Raw genomic sequence first — 16927 nt, forward strand, 5'->3', positions numbered from 1 at the left:
GCCTGTTAAATATATTATATATATATATATGTATAGCTGTGACGGGGTATAATATAATCTCTTTAGTATTTTAAATGGCCTCAGTTTGTACAATGGAAAGGCTGCCTCAAGTTTTTCCATGTATCATTCCAGGAAATATCATCCTCTTTCTCTGTGGAAGGGAAAATACCATTCTTAAAAATCACAACCTGTTCATGTCTCTTCAGTTCCTCGCTACACTTTCTCTTTCTCTGTCACACATTTCAACCTCCCCCATCCTCCTCCTCCTCCTCCACCTTCTTACAGCTCTTAAACAATCCTCGGAAATGACCCCCACCCACCCACCGACCAACCGACCCAACCGCCCCCCCCCCCCCTCTTCCCAGTGGAAAAGTCCCTCGCTGGCTCGGCCCGGACAGGAACTGTCCTCCCTCCGTCTCTTTCTCTTCTGTTTCACTGCGATTCACTTTAATCTGCTTCAGTCCTGTTAATGAACCAACAAACAAAAACATGTGACAGAATAAGTTTCAGAGTGAGACATCTGCCCACCGACGTCTCTCTTTACATGCTTCATATTTTTACTGTTTCTGTTTCCTGCATCTGTTTCTTAAGTGCACTGTAGTCATTATCTTCAGATAATTTTAATAATCTAATGATGTCATATATAATAATATATCAGTCAGAGGGACCAAACCACTACTTTTACTGCAATACTTTAACTACATCAAGCTCATAATACTTATGTACTTTTACTGCAATACTTTAACTACATCAAGCTCATAATACTTATGTACTTTTACTGCAATACTTTAACTACATCACGCTCTGATATCAGTTTGAGGAGATGAATGTTCACTACGATGGAAATATGACATCATCAGCTCATCATCGTTTGTGGTTTGTTTGCTGTGGATGTTCTCCAGAAGAACATGTGTGTGTTTTTTTTTCCCTCTAAACTTTATTCAAAGATGATGTTTATTATTCTGATTGGTTGGTTTGTAGTCGTGGGTCATAGCAGCCGTCACATTGTGAGAATTTGGTCTTAAATTTCAGACTCTGTTAAAGTCAAAGAGCCTCATAGTGAGATCTAGATTTGGATTGACGAACAAAGATTTCACCACATTTCTCTCATGATTGTCAACTTCCTTCTCAGACAGAACAAAAAAATGTTTTATACCGTCCTGATATTGAATGTTGGATGTTAAACAAGGAGAAAGATCCAACACTTGAGGTGAACAAATGTAGAAATTCTACCTGTAAGACAAAGCCCAGGATTCAGCTGCCTTTTTTTTTTTTTAAAGTTACCTCTACTTCCTCCTTGTGATGACATCAGCTCATCGGACACGCCCACAAACGGACGTTCGTTCTATAGCCTTGGTTGCTAAGGTGGTTGCTAAGGTGTTCCCATGTGTTGCTCACATTGTCCACCCTCGTACCCCTCCTTCTCCTCCTTCTTCTTCTTCTTCTTCTTCTTCTTCTTCTTCTTCTTCTTCTTCTTCTTCTTCTTCTTCTTATTATTATGCATCACTTATGAATAGCTCCATGGCCCTCTCTCTTCTCATTATAATTCAGTTTTATTTTAAGAAAACGGTTTTATCAAACACAAACAGTCCAAACTACACAAAACACCTTTGATTTTTCAAATTGGCTTCACTTTTCAACAAAATGTCTTTACTTTCCATCATATCCTTGGTTGGTCTCCACAAAGACAGAAGTGCAGGAACACACACACACACGCAGAGGAAGGAGGTCATTTCGCTGCAGGTTGGTGGATTTCCTCCGTTCTTATCACTTCTACAGGAAGAGGCTGAAGAAAGAGAGACAAGGAGAGTAAAGTAAAGGAGTATCAGCTCATTTTGGTCATTAGTCGTTTATCTTTGTTACTTTTAGTTGCCAAAATCTAAAGACATTTAAATTTGTCACATTTTAATTTTTTTGAGCAATTAACTCTGCATATTTCGACAGAGAGACTCAACGTTACTGAATGAAGATGCTTCTTATTAACAGTAGAGCAACAGATACAACATCTAATTCAACTTCTGAACAAGAGTTATTTTTTTATTAATAATAATAATCATAATAATAAGTAGTTTTCTCTCTTCTACAGTTTGGATCAACATCAAACTCTCCTGGTTGAATCATCAGGACAAAGAGATGAACAACTTTGTTAGAAAATATCTGGTTCTTTGATAAAGACTCGAAGCTGCAAACAAGACTGTGCAGATTTCGGGGTAGAAGTTAACTATAGCTCCCAGTGTGCATTTCAACAGGAAACAGCCAATCATTGAGCTTCTAACAGCAGGCAGATGCTGGAGTCCACCTGTACATCCCTGCAGCAAGGTGAGGAGTTAAACAACTCCAGACCAGGAAAGACAAGATTTTCAGAGGGTGTTAAAGGACGTATTCTTTACATTTCCAGCCTCTATATTTATATTCTGGGGCTCTACTGGAATATCTTCACATGATTTCCAGTTAAAAACTCCTTATTTATCTTCTACTGGTCCTTTATGCAGCCCCTCAGTTCAGCCTCTGTCTGAAACAGGCTGCTTTAGCTCCTGTCTCTTTAAGGCCCGCCTCCTGATGAGCCCACTCTGTTCTGATTGGTCAGCTTTCAGGAAGCAGGATTTCACTTCTTTTTCTCCTTCTTTACTCCACAAGTCAACTTCTCAAATCCATCCGTACATGTCGGAGCTGATCAACACATGGAAACACCTTAGCAACCACCTTAGCAACCACCTTAGCAACCAAGGCTACAGAACAGACATTTATGAGCATGTGCAACACGCCAACGTCAGCTCATCAGCAAGGTAGAAAAAACCGTTGCAAACGAAGCGTTCAGAGCAGGTTGAAGCCCTGAACTTTGACTTGCAGGCAGCTTTTTTATGAACTTTGACCATGTTTAACATCCGACATCAGAACAGGAAATAAATAACACAAACCACAAAAAGCAGAATATGTCTCCTTTAATTTAGGCATTTTAAATCTGCCATATTACAAACATTTAATATAGGAATGAAGACGGGTTTTGCTCACAGTTAGAACTTTCTCTGCTTTGACCTTTTCTCCTCATTTTATTTCCCTTCTGTGGGTGAATCAGCGCTGACACATGAATGTATGTTTGCAGTAAAACTTTGTCTTTTCACACCTGATTAGAGAAAACTGAAAGATGGAGAGAGAGGAAAAGGTTGTGACTTCTGGATTTTCCCTCTGTCTCCTCACAAAGAGAGAGCCATAAAAACACACTGCCAGCAGAGGAAGCAGGGGGCGTGGCTTCTTGCTGGAGGGGGGTGGGGGGCGTGGCCTCCTCCTCCCACCTCTCTCTCTCTCTCCTCCAGCTGTTTAAAAGCAGCTGGTGGTCGTGCGAGCCTCCACTCAGTGATCTGGACCAGGAGCAGACATGGTGGCAGTGGGAGAGCTGGTGCTGGTACTGGGCTTACTGGTGAGCGCTCACTGCGAGGTGAGAGCCAGAGACCCCGATGTGGAGGAGGAGGAGGAGGAGGAGCGGGGAGGAAGAGCTGCAGTGGGTGGGGTCCCACCTTACCTCCAGAGGCTTCACCCCAGGGTGACGGAGCCCCCCCTGCTGGGACACAGAGAGAACTACCCGACCCGGAGCGGGTGAGTCCAGATCTATAAATATAAACATTAAAGCTTCTCTTACTTTGGTTTGGAGGCGCTTTGGACCAACACAAAGAGGGAATCTGATGCTGAAAAGACTGTAAATGTGTCAGATATCCACTTGATATGACTAACTCAGACTGATGAAGCTGAATAGAAGCTTCACACAGACTTTTAAATGACTGTGTGGACACACTGTGGATTTTGGCCTCCATCACTTCCATTGAAAGCACATTTGAAGGATGAGTTCCCAGTGTTTCCAGTGTTCCCAGTGTGTTAAACCAGCAGGTGTCTGTAATCATTCCTCCTGTTCATACTGGATATTAAAAGAGCCTTCAAAACTTTATTTAAATCTCAGAGTGGAGACACTGCAGTTATAAGTCATTCATGTCTTTTCTCATAAAACATCCTCAGGACAATTTAAAATCTGTTCAAACGATCACATGAAGGATTATTGTAAATATGCAACAGCAGCTGATTTAAAATAGATAAATAGCACCACCTAATGATCATCCAATAATATAATATATAACTGTATAACACTCACTTCTACTTCAATCAGAGAGGGATCAAATCAATGAAAATGTTCGTCCGGCACCGTCGTCAATACATGTTTTGACATTAAGGCTCAGAAGCTTCCGTACCTCTCATATAAATGGAGTTGTCTGGAAGTGCCTGAATTGCTTTAGGCTGCAAATAATTTAAAATATAGATGATAACTTCAGCTATTGAGCCAGAAACACTGGTTTAATTGCATCAAATGGTGCAAGGCCATCTTTTTAGATGATTTTATGGCCTTTATCATCTTCTGAGATCGGTCACAGTGGAAAACGGTGTGACAGAGAGATACAACGGATATAACGATGTGCATAATTTGTGAAGTTGCTGGTCGACCGGGCTGCCGGAGCGGATCAGCTGAAATGAGTTGAGCTTCAAAGAGAAGACAAAGACAAACTCTAGATGTTATATTATAGCCGTGTGTGCATCTGATGTTAAAGCATCTCCTAAACGATAATGTAATAATAAATAGTACTGGTATTTCAATACAAATAAATATAATTTACAAATCATTTATAACTTCAGTTTTTGTCAGATAATGACAATGTGAGCACTTGAAGTGGGAACATGTACTGTATGAGATCTTTTACAGTCTTGATATGTCGACTTCAGCTGGTTCAGTTTTGTGGTTCTAGTTTTGTTAAACACTGCAGATCAAACACAAAGGTCTCATACTTCCCTCTGGCCAAATGAACACATATTTCCTCGTCTAATCGTCTTTAATGTACCTACTTTACATCCATCTTTCTTGTTTTTTTGCTAGTTTGGAACAAGATATTTTACTGGAGCTCAAACATCCGACAACAACTTTACTAAGTGCAGCAACCAGCAGGCAGCAGGGTAGAGATGTTTCACTCAAAACCACTGTTTGTCTAACATCAGTTAGTATTTGTGTCTGTTTGTCTTGTTTCAGACGAGCAAAGAGACATTAAATAAACTGTAAAACTCTCCAACATTTCACAAAAGACTGAAGACACATTCTGAACAATTTATCCAAATGTATGTAGCACAACTTTGTTTTTTCTTGCTTCCTACTCGACACCCCTCACATTTATCTCATGTAGTTTAACAGTAAAATGCGTCAAAGCCTGATTGTCTTTGCTGTGCGAGGCAGCTGGATCACTGACAGCACCAGAGTCCATCTCGTCAGGCTTCAAGCTCTGCGCTTGTGTCAGTCAGCTGTTGATAGACAGTACCCGCCTTTTTCCAAACGCTTTCCAAGGACGACTTCTCAGCTGTACTTTAACTGTAGTAGGCTTTTTCCCATTTTTACATTGTTGTCTTGGTACTTTCTTCCTCCATCGCTGCCGAAAAGTGATCAAAGTCAAGTTGTGGTGAAAGTTTGTTTCTGGTCTGGATTAAATTATTATGCTCTAACCCCTCACTCTGACCCTAAAACCAAGTCTGAACCCGACAAAATGTCCTCACTTCCCAAAAATGTCAAAGTCTAAAACTGTAATTGGTCCTCACAAAGATAGTAGTACAATAACACACACACACACACACACACACACTGAGTCATGCCTAATGCATACAAGTACCAAACAGGGAACGTTTTAATGTTTTGACTGCCAGCATGCATATAATAGGCTGATACCACCCAGGCTGCTGACACACACACACACACACACACACACACACACACACACTCACACACACACACACACACACACACACACACACACACACACACACACGGACACACAACCCAGACACCATGCATTCCTTTTTTTTTTTTTGATTTTATGAGTCTCAGACAGGCTGTAGGTGTCCTCTGTGTTTATCCTCCAGGTATTAGACCGAGCCGGTCCTCACAGGTTTCACAGCGAGCAGAAAACAAACCTCTGACTGCAGTTTTATTATTTCACGACTGAACTGAGAGTTAAATCAGTCAGTTCACTGCTCTGCTGAAATATTGCAACAACTGTTGGATGGATTGCTTTTAGGATCTTTTTATTACATCACTGTTTTATTGTGTTTATGTAGTTTTAATGGTTGATAGTGTATAAATGTGTATATAGTGTAAATACAGTCAGATGTGTAGCTCTCTATAGAACCTACTACAGTGTATCTACAGGAACGAGTCATAGAAACGCAGCAGGAAAGCTTTCATCTTGTGTTTTGGTTGAATATAGATGTATTTCAGTATGAATACATGTTAGTGTTTGAGTTTGGAAGTGAAGATGTAAACTATGAAGGCTGTAGTCACTGAACGCTTTCTGTGTGGAAACTATGCAAACGTGTCACAGTTTGATCCAGAATCGTTGCTGTTGTGTCGACTGTGTGATGAAGTTTGAGGATGTGGATTCAGTATTGATCCCTGCAGGGAACCGATCATAAAAAAAATGTCTAGAATCAGTTGCAGATCACATTCTAACACTATGAACTAAGATGGCAAACATGGTAAACGTCAGCGTATTAGCATGTTGAAGTTAGCATTTAGCTTTAGTCCTGTTTGCTCGTGACTGGAATCAATCACATTTCATTAAATATTACTGTTATTATTCCAGGAGTGAACTGATCTGCTGTTTAACAGGCGGTGAGACTGACAGACTAAATATGAGGATTAAATGTCTCGGGTGACATTTTTTTGAAGCGCGCTGACCCACATCCATACATTTAACTGCAGGTCCCGTCCACAGATTCCCTGATAAAAAGACCCCTGGAGGCACTTAAGGAAACAACCCTCCATTAGCTCTATAACCGCCCTCCCCTCCCCCATCGCTGACCCTCCCCCCCCCCCCTTTAAACGCTGCTTTAATGACTTTGCTTACTAACGGAGCTCTTTGTGCTGGCAGTTGTTGGTGTAATGGAGAGCAGCTTTTCAAGGGTTATCTTTGCATGCTGGCGGTTGATTGGTCAAGGGATGGTGGGGTGGTTGTGGTTCAGGGGTCAGAGGTCAACAGGTAGTTAAGTGTTGATGTAGTGAAGGTGGAAAAAGGGTTTTTGTTTGGCTGCAAGAAGAGACGATCTGAAGCTTTGGAGGAATTTAAAAGCAGATTATTGGACTTCTAGAAGATACAAATTCCAGCCAATGACAGTATAAAGATGGACGTAGCGAGGTGTGACGTCACCTGTTGGTTTGCACGGAGTTGCGAAGCGCTAATGATGGAAGTTATGGAGCGTTAGTGACTCTCAGTTCTTCTACAGTTTGGATCAACATTCAATCATCACAATAAAAGATGAAAATATCTGGTTCTTAAAAGTCGAAGCTACAAGACTGTGGACATAAAAATGTTGCAGGAGAAGTTAACTACGACTCCCAAGGTGCATTTCTGCAACAAACAGCCAATCACTGAGCTGAAAATTTGGTCATGAGGGCTGCTAATGCTTTCATTTCAATAAATGTTCAAATGATCCAATATTTCAGCAAAAATCAAAGATTAGAGAAAAAGTCCAAAAACTGAAAACAGATTTGTGTATCAGAACTTTGTTTTTTCTTCTTTCCTCTCCCATTAATCATCTCACCACCCCTCAGATTTATCTGCTGACCCTTTGGAGGGGCCCGACCCCTAGGTTGGGAACCACTGGACTAAACTAGCTAACTGTATATAAAGTAGTGTAAACTAGCTCCACCTCCAGCAGCTACAACAGTAACATGCTGCTCTAACACTGATGCTTCACTATTAATAATCTAATGATGTCATATATAATAATATATCAGTCAGAGGGACCAAACCACTACTTTTACTGTAATACTTTAACTACATCAAGCTCATAATACTTATGTACTTTTACTGCAATACTTTAACTACATCAAGCTCATAATACTTATGTACTTTTACTGCAATACTTTAACTACATCAAGATCATAATACTTATGTACTTTTACTGTAGTAGGATTTTTCATGCAGGACTTTTACTTGTAATGGAGTATTTTTACGTTGCTGTATTAGTACTTTTACTGCAGTAAAGGATCTGAGTACTTCTTCTCTCGCTGCTGACTTTGGTGACAGGAGTATTTGTTCTTTTTTTGTCGGCTGCTTGAACTGCTGCCTCCGTTTGTCTGAGCAGCAGCAGCAGCAGTAGAAGAAGAAGAAGAAGAAGAAGAAGAAGAAGAAGAAGAAGAAGAAGAAGAGGCTCAGCGAACAGGCAGATTCAGATCAAAGAGCTGAATTTAACTCTCATTCAGACGTTATCAGGAAACAGACACACAGCTGGCAGATGAAAGCGTCCAGAGAGAAGTTGGGACGCTCTGTCGCTGAGACGTGAATCTGACCATCAGATAAAGTTCTTCTTCTGTGGTGAGATTCTGAAGACGAAGGAGCAGCTGAAGAAATCTGAACTGTCTGAAAAAATAAAGCAGAACTCCCTTTAACAGAGACGTTTCTCTGTGATGTGTTCAGGATCAGCTGTGAAACCAGAGAAAAACGTTGCTGCTTATAACTTCAGATCTTTGTTCAGAATCAGCAAATTTCTGACTTTTTCCTCCAGTAAAAGTTCTCACAGCTGCATCTGTGTCGCTCTGACGTCACTAAACGTATTGATCCTCGCCGGCTGATACAGAACAATTACAATCAGTAGATCAATCACAAAACCAATACATGTTTTGACACCACTAAGACTCTTATTATTATATTCTTACATCGCTGGAAATCTCTCCTGTCCGTTCAGATATGAAGATTTGAGCCGGATTGAACATTTACAGACATAAAGATGAAAAAAATCACAAAATTTCAACATCTTTAGTTTTTTTTTCTTCATAAAAAGTTTCCTAAACAACAAATCCTCCAAATTAGACCAGAAGCCAGTTCAACATATCCAGGCTGTCTTTGTGTGAGCTGGCTCGATCAGAGATAACTCAGGCTTTCTGCTTCAGGCTCTGTGCGTGGCCCCATGAAAGGGGGCGTTTGGCATCATTTGACTCTTTTTCCGCACTAAATGGACCAATCACGTGTCGCCTCCTTCAGTCAGCAGGAACAGATCATTATGACGGAGAGATATGAATAATATAAACACATTATCACAGCAAAAAGCAACACTGTCGGTGCAAATAAGGCGAGAGAGGAATGCTGGCTGAAAACTGCTGATGTAAATTCATTAATTAAAAAATGAATTCATTAATTTATTAATATTATAAAATATATATATTATATATGCACTCTCTGTGCCTCTCACATCCAGAGCTCTTAAACTTTAAACTTGATGCAGCAGATTTAAACATTAAACTGTCTCATAATGAAGGATCAGTGGAAATCACTTTAGATTCTGGTCAAATCAAAGTGAAATTAATATTATAGATTGAATATTATCTGAGATAAATATCAATAGATTCATCTTTTTTTTTCTTCATTAGTTTTGTTTGTTTGTTTTTTTCAAATACAGTTTTATCTATTGTAACAAAATCTCATCCTGCAAGTAACCCTAACCTCTCGCACCACTACAGATTTACAATATGACATCAAATCAATAGTAAATATGATAAAAGACTCATCAATTTTTGAATCAGTGTTCTAATAGCTGCAGTACCAACAGTGTTAAACAGACTTTGCAGCAAATCAGGTGGTCAGTGGCGCTTTTTATTGCCGATTTAAGCCGAAACTTGGAACATAACCTGCTGTATAAGTTACCATGGTGATGTAGCAGGTTAACAGAGAGTTACCATGGTGATGTAGTCAGGTTAACAGAGTTACCATGGTGATGTAGCAGGTTAACAGAGAGTTACCATGGTGATGTAGTCAGGTTAACAGAGAGTTACCATGGTGATGTAGTCAGGTTAACAGAGAGTTACCATGGTGATGTAGCAGGTTAACAGAGAGTTACCATGGTGATGTAGTCAGGTTAACAGAGAGTTACCATGGTGATGTAGTCAGGTTAACAGAGTTACCATGGTGATGTAGCAGGTTAACAGAGAGTTACCGTGGTGATGTAGTCAGGTTAACAGAGTTACCATGGTGATGTAGCAGGTTAACAGAGAGTTACCATGGTGATGTAGCAGGTTAAAAGAGAGACACCTTCATGACATTGAAAACCCTTCAGGCTCAACACACCTCACTAACCCACTAATCTCACATCGTAGTTCACCCCTCAGCTGATCTGTGGTTTGATCATGTGACTCCAGAACGACTGTGGTTAAAGTCTGGTTTGGTTGAAAGATGATGGTTTGGGTTGAAATGATCACTTCGTTAAGGTTAAAGAAACGTGCTGTGGGTTAAAATCACTACTTCTTTCGTCGTCATGGCTACAATAATAAACAGGAAACAGGAAACGAACAGCGTCTCCTGGAGGACAGACGTGTGAACTGCTTCTCACATGATGACATTTCTGACACATATAGTGACTCTGCTGTAAACTTATAAATGAAGTAAATTAAAAAAAAGAGTAAAACACTCTGAAAGTGTTTAATTTACTGCAGATATTCCTGCTCACCAGAGGATGAACCCTCTAAATGTGAATGATTCTCCTTCAGGACAAACTTTACATCTTTATCTCCACTAAGAGCAGAAGAAGTTGATCGCTGTGTGATTGCGACATCCCTCCGGTCTCCAGGCTCATTATTCTCACTCTGGCTTGTTCACAAACATCTTTCAAATCTGAATCTGACCTCTCGGACTCCTGCAGCTGCTGTCAGCCTCCGTCTCTCTCTCAGGACGAATCAGGCTCTCGAACGAAGCTCCTAAACAAACCCACGCAAGAATGAAATGAAAAGCAGCTTCAGAGTGACACTGTGAGACAGAAAAGACAAGACTTACCGTAAAGATTTTGAGCATTTTTGGTCCAAAATGTTGGTCCTCTTGCATTGTTGTTTTCTCTGTAGATATTAAACGTTTGTTTCCTATTTGTCCACATTTTAAAGGGAAAATGATGCACATACTTAACATTTTAATGACAAGGTTTTTACTGCTGAGGTCAAACGGTGTTTTACTTCAGAACAAAAGCTCAGAGAGATTTCAAAGGATCCAGAAGAGGATTTTTTTTTTCCTCATTTTTTCACTTCAGTGAATGAACAAATGTGACAAAGCAGATAACCAACTGATAAATGGGTGATAATTCTGTTATTAAACAAGGGCAGAGGAAGGAGTCTGAGCTGTGAAGTGTATCAGATGTTAATCTGTTGTGGCATTCATGTGGTGTCGGAATAATCGGAAAAATGAGATCCCAACTGGGAAAAATCACATGAACGCCTTCTTAAGTTGGAGCGACAACTAACAACTAAATATGACGTCATCTATTCAGAAACATGGCGGACGACAGTAAATGTGGCAAAAAACTTTTTACTAATTCACATATTGTTCACATGTAAAATAATAATAATAACAATAATAATAATAATAATAATAATAATAATAATAAACTTTATTTATATAGCACATTTCATAACATAAAATGCAGCTCAAAGTGCTTTACAGAAAGAGGTAAAAACAAACAAGCAGGCAAAAAAAAAAGATATTTTATAATATTAAAAGAAAGGAGAAACATAAATACAATAATTAAAGCTGTGAGCAGCGTTGGTCGGGACCTCGCGCACTCTTTGAAAGTTTGATTGACATGTGTACTGTCAGGTGTGTAGAGACAATAAGTAACTGCAGCTGGACACAGAAAAATACTCATATATTTGAATGGAGAGTGTGAATGAACCCACACCTTTTTGAACATTTACTGCTTCCACATAGTTTTAGATACAAACTTCATTTGAACTTTAAATGAGTCACGAGACTTTGACCTACAAATCTTGAATTTACATGTTTTTTCTATCTTTTATTGTTTTTGAGATATTAGAGTGTGAGTTTTAAAGTCTTTTCTTGCTCCTCCTGTGATTTTATAATGAGTGTGTATTGCGGAATGTTTCACAGCACTGAGGGAGTGACATCACCAGGAGCAGTTGGAGAGGAGGATTTTAGAGTACGCCTCTTGTGAAATATCCTCATAAATCCCATGACTTTGGCCAAATCTTACATTAAAAATCATATTTTAGTAGGAAATTTCGTGGTGAATCCATTGATACAGGTTTGAAAGTGGTCAGACTTATAGTTTAGACGTCAGAAGCCTCTGTTTGACACAAAGTTCATGCCCATAGATTGCCTCTCCATTGGTTTACATTGTAAGGGTGATGTGGCACTGCAACTTTCAGGGCTTATTAAATCCAAACCGTTCAAGTTATTACAAAGTTTTTAACAACTTTTTTCAGCATAGTGTCATAAGTCATGTATTAAAGTTTGAAGTCGATACCATTAACGCCTTCAGAGGAGATAGCATTTGTTTGGGGGCCAAAATTGGGGCAAAGTCTTATTTTGAAAGGCTAATTGCGGACTTCCTGTTGGATTTAGGTCAGGGGTGTCAGTGTATGATTTGTAGGTCTTGATGAGACAAATAATTGAGTTTTGGTTTGATCTCTCTACGACATTCCTACGGGCCGTGGCGGCCATTTTAGTTACATAGTTGGCGCTAGTGAGCACATTTTGGCACTTTAGGGGTTAATTTTTAGATTTTATCAAATTTTTCACCAGACCTGATGTGCGTGCCAAAGTTGGTGAGTTTTTGAGCATGTTTAGGGGGTCAAATTAAGGGTTTAAGTGGTGTAATAATAAAGAAAGAAAGAAACAAACAAACACATGAAAAACAACCCTTAGGCGAGGACCTTGCTGTTTTACTGTAGCAGTAGGAGGTAAAATCATGAGATAAAATAAGATAAAACAGGTAGTAAATAAGCTGATATCAGTAAAAGGCAAATAAAAGGTTGAGTTAATTAAAAGCAAGACCATAAAAATAAGTTTTGAGCTGCTTCTTGAAAATATCAACAGAGGATGTTTGTCTAATATGTGGTGGGAGTTTGTTCCAGATCTTTGGTGCGTAGCTGCAAGAAGCTGCCTCAACGTAACTTTTTGCATTTTGTTTGTTTGCACATCTCCTTTGTAGTGTCCGTGTTGTTTCCACATTACGACTTACAAGCTCATGAACAAAGTCGGAAGAACAACTTCCCAACTCAAGAAACGGGAACGTCCAAGGAGCACGTGAACGCAGCGTGTATCACGTGAAGGAGAAAAGATGAGCAGATGAGCAGAGAAAGAGATAAAACACAAACATCCCGGCGGCTACAGTTAGGGGTGATTTGGCGCCCAGCGTTCAGTCTGACAGGATAGATTAACCTGAAGAAGAAGATTAAAGATTCACTCTCTGATTTTGTTCCAGCGCCTTCAAATCCCCCAAATTTCCTCTCAGCAGCTCAAATGTTGAAACTCAGTTGTGCATGAAAGAGCTGCAGGAGAGTTTAAAAGCCTTTAGAGTGTAAAACAACCACAATGGTGAACGTTTACTGCATGTAAGTACATTTACTCAAGTACAGTTTTGAGGTACTTGTACTTTACTTGAGTATTTCCATGTGATGCTACTTTCTACATTTCAGAGGGAAATATTGTACTTTCTACTCCACTCCATGCTCATAAATGTTTGTTCTGTAGCCTTGGTTGCTAAGGTGGTTGCTAAGGTGTTTCCATGTGTTGTTCAGCTCCAACATGTACGGATGGATTTGAGAAGTTGACATTTAGAGTAAAGAAGGAGAAAAAGAAATGAAATCCTGCTACTATAGTTTGTATACGTAGCCTCTGGAGCCGGAGGAAGCTTCCTGAAAGCTGACCAATCAGAACAGAGCGGGCTCATCAGGAGGCGGGCCTTAAAGAGACAGGAGCTAAAACGGCCTGTTTCAGACAGAGGCTGAACTGAGGGGCTGCATAAAGGACCAGTAGAAGATCAATAAGGAGTTTTTAACTGGAAATCATGCAAAGATATTCCAGTAGAGTCCCAGAATATAAATATACACCTGGAACTGTGCAGAATATGTGTCCTTTAAAGTGTGTGTGGATAGTATTTTCACTGCCTAAATTATCTTCATAGGCAACTTTTTTTCTATGTGTAATATTTATGTACTGCATGCTAGTTATAGGTCAGAGGTCAGAGGTCAAAGTGGATGGTGGATGTATAATAATGTTATTGTATGATATTTGACATCAACATCTGGATATTTTAATTGGGTCAACACAGAACATAGAACATGTGACATCAGGGGAAAAGTTCCAGTGATGTTTGATGGTGTGGTCCCAGTATAATGTCCTCTGAGTGAGACAGATTATGCAGGTGGTGGTGTTTGGATTTCTCAAAAGATTATGAGATTCAGCGAGCGTGGCATCTGGAGTCCACGTTGTGTCGTGTCTGTGTGAAGAGTCACTTCCAGAGACACAGAAGCGATTGTGAAACATGAAAGTGGAGCCGAAACTCTCAGAGCTGTTGGTGCCACCGTCAGCAGACAGGAAGCCGAGAGACAAACAGTCCAACATCAACATACCAGTAAACACACACAAACACACACAGTAACACCACGCAGGGTCGGCTCCGGGGGGGGGGGGGGGGGGGGGGGGGGGGGGGGTTCTCAGTTTCAGCTCACAGATACTTTATACAACAAACAAGAGTAAACAGGATGTTTGCAGCCAACACGACACAAACAACCATCTGTTGACACGACAACAAAAACAAACAAAAACCATCAAAACCTGCATCAGGATGATGAACCTTCATCCACTCAACAAACATCTGATCCAGACTGAACCCCAACCTGATTCAACCTTCAGTATAAAAGCAAACACACACACACTCACACACACACTCACACACACTCACACACACACTCACACACACTCACACACACACACTCACTCACACACACACACACACACACACACACACACTCACTCACTCACACACACACACACACACACTCACACACACACTCACACACACTCACACACACACTCACACACACTCACACACACACACTCACTCACACACACACACACACACACACACACACACTCACTCACACACACACACACACACACTCACACACACACACACACACGCACAATCACACACACACACACACACACAATGTGTGTGTGTCACATTGTATTTATTTATTTAATGTTTATTTGTATAAAGTGTGTGTGTGTGAGTGTGTGTGTGTGTGTGTGTGTGTGTGTGTGTGTGTGTGTGAGTGTGTGTGTGTGTGTGTGTGTGTGTGTGAGTGTGTGTGTGTGTGTGTGTGTGAGTGAGTGTGTGTGTGTGTGTGTGTGTGTGTGTGTGTGTGAGTGAGTGTGTTTGTGTGAGTGTGTGTGTGTGTGTGTGTGTGTGTGTGTGTGTGTGTGTGTGAGTGTGTGTGTGTGTGTGTGTGTGTGTGTGAGTGAGTGTGTGTGTGTGTGTGTGTGTGTGTGTGTGTGTGTGTGTGTGTGTGTGTGTGTTTCCTGAAGTCTTTTTCATTATCTCATCCGTCTTCCTGAAACACTGTGAACATGTTATCACAGGATCAGTATCCTGACTCTGTGTGTGTGTGTGTGTGCGTGTGCGTGTGTTGCGCAGGAACTGGTGTGCCTTCGAGAAGAAGCGCGTGGTTACCGTGGCGATGATGTGTGACACAGAGAACTACATCGTCAGTTCTGCGAGTCCGTGTCCGAATGGGAAGCCCGACTGTCGGCTGGTCATGTTAGTAAACAACAACAACTTGTTGCAGATATAATGTATAAAATCTTAATTAGAGCAACAACAATTAGTCAATTAATCAGTTAGTCATCTGACAGAAAATTAATTACTGACTATTTTGATAATTGATTAATCGATTGGAGTCATTTTTAAGAGAAATGACCCTCGTTCTCCTGTTTCAGCTTCTTCAATGTGAATATTTTCTGTTTCTGTCGTTGTGTACATGATGACTGTCTGATACCATAAGAACTGTTGACGTTGAACAGTCTGCTGATCAGATTACTGACCTCACTTCCTGGAAAGTTTGAATTTTGGAGAAATTAGATTGATTTCTGACCGGAGATCAGATCCTTCTCGACTCTTTCCAGCTGTTTTCTGTCTCATTCATGTTTTTGTATCTTTCAATGTAAGGTGTAAGGATGTACCTCAGTGATGATGTGTGTGTGTGTGTGTGTGTGTGTGTGTGTGTGTGTGTGTGTGTGTGTGCAGGTACAAGCTGTCCACCCGGCCACTCTACAAGCAGAAGCAGAAGATCTTCACCGACGTGTTGTGGCGCTGCTGTCCGGGACACGGAGGAAAGAACTGCGAGGACACAGGTGAGTCAGGAGAAGCATCTCTGTTACCATGGCAACAAGCCATAGCAACAACAGCTATGATGATGATACCTGATAGATGCGAGCAACAAAGGGCGCCTCGTGTTGAAGTGTCATTAGGATCGACTTTGTATTATGAGCTTGATGTAGTTAAAGTATTGCAGTAAAAGTACATAAGTATTACAGTATTTGAGTAAATGTACTTAGTTATTTCCAGCCTCATGTAACTCAGTCTGAACCCAACAGATGCCAGTAAAGTTTCGTCTGTTTTGTTTTCTGCACATTCAGAGATTTTGAGGTAATTTGATCTAAATGATCTTAACGAAGACAAACACAGACGATCATTGTGGTCGTCCAGTCAGGAAAAATATAAAATATAAAGCAGATTTTTATCATAATTATAAAAACGTAAATTAATCTCTGACTAGTAGTTAGAGGTAAATGACGTCTCTTTCTGTTGATGTGTAAAAATGAATAAACCTGAGATATGACATCATGTTTAATAAAAGAACATAAAATCAACTGATCCTCTGATGAGGTTATTTACTTTTAACAAAACTAAAGCTGACAACAAATATCATTCAGATAAAAATATGATTAGTAAAGAATAAAACTACAATATACAATAATTTAGTCACTGTGATCAAAATGTAGAAATATTGATGAAACTGAAAAACTATTGTGTTATTTAACTTTGTTTGAAGCCCAAACCAAAC

General features: G+C 40.1%; 1 protein-coding gene across 3 annotated transcripts in view; it reads left to right on the top strand.

Moving 5' to 3' along the window:
- The first annotated feature begins 3339 nt into the window (after positions 1-3339).
- Positions 3340-16927, top strand: part of mmrn2a (multimerin 2a) — a 37512-nt gene continuing 23924 nt past the window's right edge. For 2 of the 3 annotated variants that reach the window (XM_067610917.1, XM_067610918.1), the window contains exons 1-3: positions 3340-3594; positions 15499-15621; positions 16108-16214. In XM_067610917.1, coding sequence (XP_067467018.1) covers positions 3377-3594; positions 15499-15621; positions 16108-16214 — 448 coding nt within the window. In that variant the 5' untranslated portion in view covers positions 3340-3376. The remainder of the gene's footprint in view (positions 3595-15498; positions 15622-16107; positions 16215-16927) is intronic. The other variant, XM_067610919.1, reaches the window with a different exon arrangement.

This window comes from Thunnus thynnus, chromosome 14 (assembly GCF_963924715.1).
Source record: "Thunnus thynnus chromosome 14, fThuThy2.1, whole genome shotgun sequence".
NCBI classification, from domain to species: domain Eukaryota; kingdom Metazoa; phylum Chordata; class Actinopteri; order Scombriformes; family Scombridae; genus Thunnus; species Thunnus thynnus.